Source organism: Triticum aestivum, chromosome 3A (assembly GCF_018294505.1).
Source record: "Triticum aestivum cultivar Chinese Spring chromosome 3A, IWGSC CS RefSeq v2.1, whole genome shotgun sequence".
NCBI lineage: Eukaryota > Viridiplantae > Streptophyta > Magnoliopsida > Poales > Poaceae > Triticum > Triticum aestivum.
In genome coordinates this window covers 594,696,248-594,709,014 of record NC_057800.1, presented here as the reverse complement: position 1 = coordinate 594,709,014, position 12,767 = coordinate 594,696,248, and the positions used below count along the sequence as shown (strand labels likewise).

The 12,767-nt window shown below is 45.4% G+C and overlaps 1 protein-coding gene across 1 annotated transcript; it reads left to right on the top strand.

Moving 5' to 3' along the window:
* Positions 1 to 10,967: 10,967 nt before the first annotated feature.
* Positions 10,968 to 12,328, top strand: LOC123058729 (RING-H2 finger protein ATL74). The gene has a single exon (XM_044481421.1). It carries the CDS (start codon positions 11,235 to 11,237, stop codon positions 11,850 to 11,852), a length of 618 nt encoding a protein of 205 aa, XP_044337356.1. The 5' UTR covers positions 10,968 to 11,234; the 3' UTR covers positions 11,853 to 12,328.
* Positions 12,329 to 12,767: the final 439 nt, after the last annotated feature.

Below are 12,767 nucleotides of genomic sequence, written 5' to 3'. Positions count from 1 at the left end.
GAAATACGCCAACCCAACATGTACCTTTGGAGACACCTGTAGAGCTCCTTTATAATCACCCAGTTACGTTGTGACGTTTGGTAGCACACAAAGTGTTCCTCCGGCAAACGGGAGTTGCATAATCTCATAGTCATAGGAACATGTATAAGTCATGAAGAAAGCAATAGCAACATACTAAACGATCGGGTGCTAAGCTAATGGAATGGGTCATGTCAATCACATCATTCTCCTAATGATGTGATCCCATTAATCAAATGACAACACATGTCTATGGTTAGGAAACATAACCATCTTCGATTAACGAGCTAGTCAAGTAGAGGCATACTAGTGACGTTTGGTTTGTCTATGTATTCACACAAGTATTATGTTTCCGGATAATACAATTCTAGCATGAATAATAAACATTTATCATGATATAAGGAAATAAAATAATAACATTATTATTGCCTCTAGGGCATATTTCCTTCAGTCTCCCACTTGCACTAGAGTCAATAATCTAGATTACACAGTAATGATTCTAACACCCATGGAGCTTTGGTGCTGATCATGTTTTGCTCGTGGAAGAGGCTTAGTCAACGGGTCTGCTATATTCAGATCCGTATGTATCTTGCAAATCTCTATGTCTCCCACCTGGACTAGATCCCGGATGGAATTGAAGCGTCTCTTGATGTGCTTGGTTCTCTTGTGAAATCTGGATTCCTTTGCCAAGGCAATTGCACCAGTATTGTCACAAAAGATTTTCATTGGACCCGATGCACTAGGTATGACACCTAGATCGGATATGAACTCCTTCATCCAGACTCCTTCGTTTGCTGCTTCCGAAGCAGCTATGTACTCCGCTTCACATGTAGATCCCGCCACAACGCTTTGTTTAGAACTGCACCAACTGACAGCTCCACCGTTTAATGTAAACACGTATCCGGTTTGCGATTTAGAATCGTCCGGATCAGTGTCAAAGCTTGCATCAACGTAACCATTTACGATGAGCTCTTTGTCACCTCCATATATGAGAAACATATCCTTAGTCCTTTTCAGGTATTTCAGGATGTTCTTGACCGCTGTCCAGTGATCCACTCCTGGATTACTTTGGTACCTCCCTGCTAGACTTATAGCAAGACACACATCAGGTCTGGTACACAGCATTGCATACATGATAGAGCCTATGGCTGAAGCATAGGGAACATCTTTCATTTTCTCTCTATCTTCTGCATTGGTCGGGGATTGAGTCTTACTCAATTTCACACCTTGTAACACAGGCAAGAATCCTTTCTTTGCTTGATCCATTTTGAACTTCTTCAAAACTTTGTCAAGGTATGTGCTTTGTGAAAGTCCAATTAAGCGTCTTGATCTATCTCTATAGATCTTAATGCCCAATATGTAAGCAGCTTCACCGAGGTCTTTCATTGAAAAACTCTTATTCAAGTATCCTTTTATGCTATCCAGAAATTCTATATCATTTCCGATTAGCAATATGTCATCTACATATAATATCAGAAATGCTACAGAGCTCCCACTCACTTTCTTGTAAATACAGGCTTCTCCAAAAGTCTGTACAAAACCAAATGCTTTGATCACACTATCAAAGCGTTTATTCCAACTCCGAGAGGCTTGCACCAGTCCATAAATGGATCGCTGGAGCTTGCACACTTTGTTAGCTCCCTTTGGATCGACAAAACCTTCCGGCTGCATCATATACAACTCTTCTTGCAGAAATCCATTCAGGAATGCAGTTTTGACATCCATTTGCCAAATTTCATAATCATAAAATGCGGCAATTGCTAACATGATTCGGACAGACTTAAGCATCGCTACGGGTGAGAAGGTCTCATCGTAGTCAATCCCTTGAACTTGCCGAAAACCTTTTGCGACAAGTCGAGCTTTGTAGACAGTAATATTACCGTCAGCGTCAGTCTTCTTCTTGAAGATCCATTTATTCTCAATTGCTTGCCGATCATTGGGCAAGTCAACCAAAGTCCATACTTTGTTCTCATACATGGATCCCATCTCAGATTTCATGGCTTCAAGCCATTTTGCGGAATCTGGGCTCACCATCGCTTCTTCATAGTTCGTAGGTTCATCATGATCTAGTAGCATGACTTCCAGAACAGGATTACCGTACCACTCTGGCGCGGATCTTACTCTGGTTGATCTACGAGGTTCAGTAGTATCTTGTTCTGAAGTTTCATGATCATTATCATTAGCTTCCTCACTAATTGGTGTAGGTGTCACAGAAACTGGTTTCTGTGATGTACTACTTTCCAATAAGGGAGCAGGTACAGTTACCTCGTCAAGTTCTACTTTCCTCCCACTCACTTCTTTCGAGAGAAACTCCTTCTCTAGAAAGTTTCCGAATTTAGCAACAAAAGTCTTGCCTTCGGATCTGTGATAGAAGGTGTATCCAATAGTTTCCTTTGGATATCCTATGAAGACACATTTCTCCGATTTGGGTTCGAGCTTATCAGGTTGAAGTTTTTTCACATAAGCATCGCAGCCCCAAACTTTCAGAAACGACAACTTTGGTTTCTTGCCAAACCACAGTTCATATGGCGTCGTCTCAACGGATTTTGATGGTGCCCTATTTAACGTGAATGCGGCCGTCTCTAGAGCATATCCCCAAAACGATAGCGGTAAATCAGTAAGAGACATCATAGATCGCACCATATCTAGTAAAGTACGATTACGACGTTCGGACACACCATTACGCTGTGGTGTTCCGGGTGGCGTGAGTTGCGAAACTATTCCACATTGTTTTAAATGTACACCAAACTCGTAACTCAAATATTCTCCTCCACGATCAGATCGTAGGAATTTTATTTTCTTGTTACGATGATTTTCAACTTCACTCTGAAATTCTTTGAACTTTTCAAATGTTTCAGACTTATGTTTCATTAAGTAGATATACCCATATCTGCTTAAGTCATCTGTGAAGGTGAGAAAATAACGATATCCGCCACGAGCCTCAACATTCATCGGACCACATACATCTGTATGTATGATTTCCAATAAATCTGTTGCTCTCTCCATAGTACCGGAGAACGGTGTTTTTGTCATCTTACCCATAAGGCACGGTTCGCAAGTACCAAGTGATTCATAATCAAGTGGTTCCAAAAGCCCATCAGTATGGAGTTTCTTCATGCGCTTTATACCGATATGACCCAAACGGCAGTGCCACAAATAAGTTGCACTATCATTATCAACTCTGCATCTTTTGGTTTCAACACTATGAATATGTGTGTCACTACTATCGAGATTTAATAAGAATAGACCACTCTTTAAGGGTGCATGACCATAAAAGATATTACTCATGTAAATAGAACAACCATTATTCTCTGATTTAAATGAATAACCGTCTCGCATCAAACAAGATCCAGATATAATGTTCATGCTTAACGCTGGCACCAAATAACAATTATTTAGGTCTAATACTAATCCCGAAGGTAGATGTAGAGGTAGCGTGCCGACTGCGATCACATCGACTTTGGAACCATTTCCCACGCGCATCGTCACCTCGTCCTTAGCCAATCTTCGCTTAATCCGTAGTCCCTGTTTCGAGTTGCAAATATTAGCAACAGAACCAGTATCAAATACCCAGGTGCTACTGCGAGCATTAGTAAGGTACACATCAATAACATGTATATCACATATACCTTTGTTCACCTTGCCATCCTTCTTATCCGCCAAATACTTGGGGCAGTTCCGCTTCCAGTGACCAGTCTGCTTGCAGTAGAAGCACTCAGTTTCAGGCTTAGGTCCAGGTTTGGGTTTCTTCTCTTGAGTAGCAACTTGCTTGCTGTTCTTTTTGAAGTTCCCCTTCTTCTTCCCTTTGCCCTTTTTCTTGAAACTAGTGGTCTTGTTGACCATCAACACTTGATGCTCCTTCTTGATTTCTACCTCCGCAGCTTTCAGCATTGCGAAGAGCTCGGGAATAGTCTTATTCATCCCTTGCATATTATAGTTCATCACGAAGCTCTTGTAGCTTGGTGGCAGTGATTGGAGAATTCTGTCAATGACGCAATCATCTGGAAGATTAACTCCCAATTGAATCAAGTGATTATTATACCCAGACATTTTGAGTATATGCTCACTGACAGAACTGTTCTCCTCCATCTTGCAGCTATAGAACTTATTGGAGACTTCATATCTCTCAATCCGGGCATTTGCTTGAAATATTAACTTCAACTCCTGGAACATCTCATATGCTCCATGACGTTCAAAACGTCGTTGAAGTCCCGATTCTAAGCCGTAAAGCATGGCACACTGAACTATCGAGTAGTCATCAGCTTTGCTCTGCCAGACGTTCATAACATCTGGTGTTGCTCCAGCAGCAGGCCTGGCACCCAGCGGTGCTTCCAGGATGTAATTCTTCTGTGCAGCAATGAGGATAATCCTCAAGTTACGGACCCAGTCCGTGTAATTGCTACCATCATCTTTCAACTTTGCTTTCTCAAGGAACGCATTAAAATTCAACGGAACAACAGCACGGGCCATCTATCTACAATCAAACATAAACAAGCAAGATACTATCAGGTACTAAGTTTCATGATAAATTTAGGTTCAATTAATCATATTACTTAAAGAACTCCCACTTAGATAGACATCCCTCTAATCCTCTAAGTGATTACGTGATCCAAATCAACTAAACCATGTCCGATCATCACGTGAGATGGAGTAGTTTCATTGGTGAACATCACTATGTTGATCATATCTACTATATGATTCACGCTCGACCTTTCGGTCTCCGTGTTCCGAGGCCATATCTGTATATGCTTGGCTCGTCAAGTATAACCTGAGTATTCCGCGTGTGCAACTGTTTTGCACCCGTTGTATTTGAACGTAGAGCCTATCACACCCGATCATCACGTGGTGTCTCAGCACGAAGAACTTTCGCAATGGTGCATACTCAGGGAGAACACTTCTTGATAATTAGTGAGAGATCATCTTATAATGCTACCGTCAATCAAAGCAAGATAAGATGCATAAAAGATAAACATCACATGCAATCAATATAAGTGATATGATATGGCCATCATCATCTTGTGCTTGTGATCTCCATCTTCGAAGCACCGTCATGATCACCATCGTCACCGGCGCGACACCTTGATCTCCATCGTAGCATCGTTGTCGTCTCGCCAATCTTATGCTTCCACGACTATCGCTACCGCTTAGTGATAAAGTAAAGCATTACAGCGCGATTGCATTGCATACAATAAAGCGACAACCATATGGCTCCTGCCAGTTGCCGATAACTCGGTTACAAAATATGATCATCTCATACAATAAAATTTAGCATCATGTCTTGACCATATCACATCACAAGATGCCCTGCAAAAACAAGTTAGACGTCCTCTACTTTGTTGTTGCAAGTTTTACGTGGCTGCTACGGGCTTAAGCAAGAACCAATCTTACCTACGCATCAAAACCACAACGATAGTTTGTCAAGTTGGTGATGTTTTAACCTTCGCAAGGACCGGGCGTAGCCACACTCGCTTCAACTAAAGTTGGAGAAACTGTCACCCGCTAGCCACCTTTGTGCAAAGTACGTCGGGAGAACCGGTCTCGCGTAAGCGTATGCGTAATGTCGGTCCGGGCCGCTTCGTCCAACAATACCGCCGAACCAAAGTATGACATGGTGGTAACAGTATGACTTATATCGCCCACAACTCACTTGTGTTCTACTCGTGCATATAACATCAACACATAAAACCTAGGCTCTGATACCACTGTTGAGGAACGTGGTAATTTCAAAAAAAATCCTACGCACACGCAAGATCATGGTGATGCATAGCAATGAGAGGGGAGAGTGTGATCTACGTACCCTTGTAGACCGACAGCGGAAGTGTTAGCACAACGCGGTTGATGTAGTCGTACATCTTCACGGCCCGACCGATCAAGCACCGAAACTACGGCACCTCTGAGTTCTAGCACACGTTCAGCTTGATGACGATCCCTGGACTCCAATCCAGCAAAGTGTCGGGGAAGAGTTCCGTCAGCACGACGGCGTGGTGACGATCTTGATGTACTACCGTCGCAGGGCTTCGCCTAAGCACCGCTATAATATTATCGAGGATTATGGTGGAAGGGGGCACCGCACACGGCTAAGAATATGATCACGTGGATCAACTTGTGTGTCTAGGGGTGCCCCCTGCCCCCGTATATAAAGGAGCAGGGGAAGGTGCGGCCGGCCAGGAGGAGGGCGCGCCAGGAGGAGTCCTACTCCCACCGGGAGTAGGATTCCCCCCTTTCCTAGTTGGAATAGGATTCAGGAGGGGAAAAGAGGAGAGAGAGAAGGAAGGGGGGCGCCGCCCCCCTCTCCTTGTCCTATTCGGACTAGGGGGAGGGGCGCGCGGCCCAGCCCTGGCCACCTCTCCTCTCTTCCACTAAAGCCCACTAAGGCCCATATACCTCCCGGGGGGTTCCGGTAACCTCCCGGTACTCCGGTAAAATCCCGATTTCACCCGGAACACTTCCGATATCCAAATATAGGCTTCCAATATATCAATCTTTATGTCTCGACCATTTCGAGACTCCTCATCATGTCCGTGATCACATCCGGGACTCCGAACAAACTTCGGTACATCAAAATGCATAAACTCATAATATAACTGTCATGAAAACCTTAAGCGTGCGGACCCTACGGGTTCGAGAACAATGTAGACATGACCGAGACACGTCTCCGATCAATAACCAATAGCGGAACCTGGATGCTCATATTGGCTCCCACATATTCTATGAAGATCTTTATCGGTCAGACCGCATAACAACATACGTTGTTCCCTTTGTCATCGGTATGTTACTTGCCCGAGATTCGATCGTCGGTATCTCAATACCTAGTTCAATCTCGTTACCGGCAAGTCTCTTTACTCGTTTCGTAATACATCATCTTGCAACTAACTCATTAGTTATAATGCTTGCAAGGCATATGTGATGTGCATTATCAAGAGGGCCCAGAGATACCTCTCCGACAATCGGAGTGACAAATCCTAATCTCGAAATATGCCAACCCAACATGTACCTTTGGAGACACCTATAGAGCTCCTTTATAATCACCCAATTATGTTGTGACGTTTGGTAGCACACAAAGTGTTCCTCCGGCAAACGGGAGTTGCATAATCTCATAGTCATAGGAACATGTATAAGTCATGAAGAAAGCAATAGCAACATATTAAACGATCGGGTGCTAAGCTAATGGAATGGGTCATGTCAATCACATCATTCTCCTAATGATGTGATCCCATTAATCAAATGACAACATATGTCTATGGTTAGGAAACATAACCATCTTCGATTAACGAGCTAGTCAAGTAGAGGCATACTAGTGACGTTTGGTTTGTCTATGTATTCACACAAGTATTATGTTTCCGGATAATACAATTCTAGCATGAATAATAAACATTTATCATGATATAAGGAAATAAAATAATAACATTATTATTGCCTCTAGGGCATATTTCCTTCATAATCTGCACCAGGGCTTAGATGAGCCTAGTGATGAACAGTAAAATCATGAATTTTTTAAAATAAAATTTAAAATCTTTTTTCATGCATGCAAGATGCTATTGTGCGTGATATCAATTCAAAAATTGTGAATTTTGGATGTTCGAGGAGCTCATGGCAAAAAGATAAATTCTGGGTGTTTGAGAAACATTAAAAAAACATTGTTCAGAGTCAATTTTGTCTTTTTTGCCATGACCTCCTCAAATGTCTAGCTACCCTGAAATTCTGAACGGACAAAAATCATTGGAGCATCTTGCATGACTAAAATTGGATTTTTTAAAAAAATTAATGTTGTTTTTACTGTTCATCAGATAAGCCCGGACACCGTTTTGAATTATCAATTGCTAGTCCTCTTTTTTTCTCTCTATCTAACAAAAAGTGGTATATAGTACTAGACAAAGTGAACCAGGTAAATGTGATACTAGTTAGCATCAACCTAATCAATCAAAAGGAACTCCACGTAGAACCTGGTGAAAGTGGACAGGTTTGATTCTTTTTAAAAACTTCAGCACAACATAAACCGCAAATAAAAATATTTCATAAAATGACTCTTTTTCATGATGTCTGACGCTAGGATGCCATTGTAGATACCATGACGTCTTGGCCTGGAGGGTCATGCTAGATGGGAAAATATCTGGTGCACCGGAGTTTGTGGTGCTACCGGTGCACCGAACTCACATTGTGCTGTTAAAATGTTTAAAAAATTGTGAAATTTTTTTAGCACACTCACACATCATTAATGTAGGTTTTCATAAAATTTCATGTCAAAATTCGAAACATAAATCGAAAAACAAAAATGACAAATTCAACATTGAATAGTACATAACATAACTTGGGCTTTAGATTTGGCCCATTATCAAAGTGATTTCAAATTTGTCATTTTTGTATCTCAAAAATATCTCAAATTTTTATACGAAATTTTGTGACATCATACATTGGTGTTGTATTAACGTGCTAGATTTTTTTTCCAGATTTTTTAAAATATTCTATGGCATCCGGTGCACTGGTAGCACCATAAGTGCGGGTGCACCGAATACATTCGACAGCACGATACCCTACCCTCATTAGACATAGCTATCACAACATCAAGAGGGTGCCATGCTATCTCACCATGACGCCCTAGCCCAGACCGTTGTGCAAAAAGGTCAGTTTTTGAATTGTTTCTTTTTTTGCGGGAGTACACCAAAGACGTACTGACGGTGTCCTGGACTAGGGGGTACTCAACACGTCATCTCCCGATCTGATAGATTGGGCCGAGGACCCCTGTGGCCGTATACTCATGGGCCAGTTCGGACAACTGCCGCATACAAGGAAGATTCCACAAGACTTGGCGATCAAGACAAGGACTTCTCCCCACCGGCGTATTCGGCTAGGACTCTTGTTAACCTAGGCTTCTGGTGCATTATATAAACTAGGGCCAGGCTAGTCGATAGATCATATATACACATCAACAATCATACCATAGGCTAGCTTCTAGGGTTTAGCCTCTCTGATCTCGTGGTAGATCAACTCTTGTACTACCCATATCATCAATATTAATCGAGCAGGACGTAGGGTTTTACCTCCATCAAGAGGGCCCGAACCTGGGTAAAATTTTGTGTCCCCTGCCTCCTGTTACCATCGATCCTAGACGCACAGTTCGGGACCCCCTACCCGAGATCCGTCGGTTTTGACACCGACACGTACCTTAGCTTTATAGAAGAGAGAAGTATTTACAAGAATATTACAGAGCCGTGCTGCACACTAATAGATAGTGCACACCACCAAAACTCCACTCCAAACCTAATACGCTACTCCTCGCAATATCTAGCAACTCCCGTCCCTCCTGCCCTGAACCATAGCTTGAGCTCTTGGAAAACTGTGTCCATAGTGCTCCAAGCATCCCGATTGTTGTTTCCTCTAAAAACCCTTGCATTTCTTTGTTTCCAGATCGTCCAACAGGTTAGCGTGATCAAGGAGTTGAAACATTTCCATTCTTTCTTTGGAATCCTCTTCTGAGCCGCCTCCCACCAATCTGGCAAGGTAGCTTGAGTGGAAGGCGTGAGAGCCTGATCGGTACCTCCTATGAGAAAATAAAGATGCCAAACCTGTCTAGAGAATACGCATCGAAGTAACAAGTGATCCACCGTGTCTTCGTCCTGGTCACAGAAGAAGCAAGGTGAGGTTTGTTCTTGCAGACCATGCCTTTGCCTCCTATCCGATGTCCAAAGCCTGTATTGGACCGCAAGCCACATGAAGATTTTGCAATTAAGCGGAGCCCAACACTTTCATATAGCAGAACCCGACTGGGAACGTATTCCTCCCTGACAAAGCATTTTGTAAGCAGAAGCGGATGTGTAGTTTCCGGTCGCACTCCAAGCCCAGATCGCTTTGTCCTCCACGTCTGGTACTAGTTGTATCTCAATGAGTACTTTCCAAAGCTGAAGGAATTGATACATCTCCTTCGTGTTGAGCTCGCCCTGAATGTCACTTGTCCACGCGTGAGCTAGCGTCCCCTCGCAGACCCGCCTCCTGTTTATTATCTGGGTTTTCACCTTGGCCACAATCTTTGGTGCAAGCTCCGCAATTCTTGTTCCATTGACCCAGCGATCCATCCAAAACAGAGCCTTCGCCCCATCTCCGGTCTACCACTTCACAAGACCGTTGAAGACTTCCAGCACGTGTCGATCAGGGATTAGATTTAGGCCTTGCCGGGGTCGATCCACGTCAATCCTTCTGAGCCACTCCCACCATAATCTCATGGCGATTCCATGCTTGTGCAGATCAATCACTCCCAGGCCTTCGAGCTGCTTAGGTCTGCAAACTCTTTGCCAAGGCTGTTTTTGAATTGTTTCAGATCGGTTTTTATTTTGTGCTGAGATTTAGAGAAGAGCCAAGACTTTTCACTCCAACCTTTTCAGCTTTGGTCGCCGGACCACACTTTTTCTCTTCAAGCACCCGCCTTTTAAAGAAATTCCGCTTCTCTATCCGGACACACTTTACATCATATCCGATCCTACATGGCATGCGAGGCATCACCTTAAGGCTATGCATTGTACGTGCCCTCACTAGAACCTGCAAAGCAACCCCTACGCACCTCCGTGCTACGGCAACGTGCCCTGCTCCCCCTTTAGCCGTGTGTGAGATCCAAATCCAACAAAATCCATGGAGCCCCTCCTTCCAGCTGCTGGCTATTCTATTCTATCGTCCAACACAAAAGAAGGCAGGTTTGCATCAGCGCGCACGCGCGTGGCCATCCCGTTTGTAGTTTTGCACCAACCGAGGCAGCACAACCGTACAACCAACAAGTGCGTGTGCGTGGCACCGGCAAAGCTGGCCAGATATTTCTCCGGCCAAGGCGTGCGCGATCATTTTGGAGGACCCACCTCACAGTGTGACCCGCAACCCAACCCCCTCCGGCAGCCGGCGATCGGGCAGCCGCTCCTCCTCTTCGTCCAGCTCAGATCTTTATATAAAGTCCCCTGGCCATTTCCCGGCCCATCACCACGGCTTGATTTTCCATCGCCCCCAGCGATATCTATCTATCCGATCGAAATCCAGACAAGAAAGCGGTCCTTCGCTCACTCATACGAGCTTCAACTTTTGCGAACCGAAACGGGTGCGAGCTGGTATATAAAGTGCGTGCAGCGCGCGCAGGCCCGCGGCCACATTATAGCAGCCGCTCCTACGTCCACGTCCTTCTACAAGCGAGCGACTGGTGCCCATACCTCCGGCGCATAATTGCCGCGGCAAGGGAGGCGATGGGCGCGCACACCCGGTCCATGAGCTGGTACATGGGCCAGACGGGCTCGCAGGCGCCGTCGAGCGCCGAGAACGGCGCGCAGCGCGCGCTCAGCAGCGGCGGCGGCGGCGACGCCAGCTTCGACACCAACATGGTCATCATCCTCGCCGCGCTGCTCTTCGCCCTGCTCTTCGCGCTGGGGCTCAACTCCCTCGCGCGGTACGTCATCCGGTGGGCGCGGCGCGCGTCGCTGGAGGCGTCGGGCGGCGGGGAGCTGGACGGCGCGGCGTCGGCGGCGTCGGCGGGCGGGCGGGGCGGGCTCAAGAAGCGCACGCTCAGGAGCCTCCCCATCGAGGTGTACGGCGCGTGCGCGGCCGCGGGCGGGGGCGGCGCCGCGCCGGCGGACGACGTCTGCGCCATCTGCCTCGGCGAGTTCGAGGACGGCGAGAAGGTGCGCGTGCTGCCGCGCTGCGGCCACGAGTTCCACGTCCGCTGCGTCGACACCTGGCTCGTCTCGCACGACTCCTGCCCCACCTGCCGGGACTCGGTGCTCAGCGGCGCGGCCGCCGCCGGGCGCAGCGGCGGGCGGCCCGGGAGCGCCGACGCCGCGGCCGTCGAGGTGGTCATCGCCGCGTGACCGCGTGGACGGGTGGGCGCCATCCGTGGTGGGCCCGCAGATAGGATTGTTTCGCTTGGAGTACAGTAGAAACTATCCTGGCCGTGACCGCGTCTGTCTGTGTGACTGTGAGAGAGAGATATTTTTTTGACGTTGGTGGTCTGCTTAGCTTCGGTCACGGTCAGGCTTTACCGCTCGTCGACGGCACGTACATGTACCGCCTTGTGCATCTTCCGCTTACTGTACTGTCGCTGTTCCGTGTGTGTATATACAAAGTGGAGATGGTATTAATAGGATAGTGGAGTTCAAATCGCGCTCTGTGTTTGCATCCTCTGTTTTGTACATACATGCGGGATCTTCCACCAAGTTTTGTTGCCTGTTTAGTAGTTCAAGAGAGTCGATCATGGAATGTGTTTCTAATCCTGAACTCATATGCACATCGTATGAACAGTAAAATAAAAAAAACATTTAAAAAAACTGATTTTTTTTGCAAGAAACTTTGCTTGGTTCTCTATCTGCATGTAATTTTTCGTGATTTAGAAACTCCATATGTGCCGGTCATCTTCTTCTACCGAACTCATTTCTCTTTGAACGCCGAAATGGTCTCTACTATGGTGATTGAGCGACGTTTTGTGTAAAGCTTCATTGATGACCTGATAGTGATCCTCAACATAATTCATCTGATGCTCGCTTTCGCTAGGTTTTAGGGTTTTGTTTTCATCTTTATTTTCCCTGAATGGTTCAAACACTAGAGAATGGTGCTATTCTTACACAATAGGTTTACAAAAAGCTTACACATCGGTTCAATGGTTATTTCCACATTTTGCTCTATGTGGTTATCCCACCGCATGCAATACATTTTTTTTTTGTTGCAAAACCAGTATGTAGCAATAGAATTTCTGAATCCCGGACAATCAGTTAGATCCTGCAGACGTA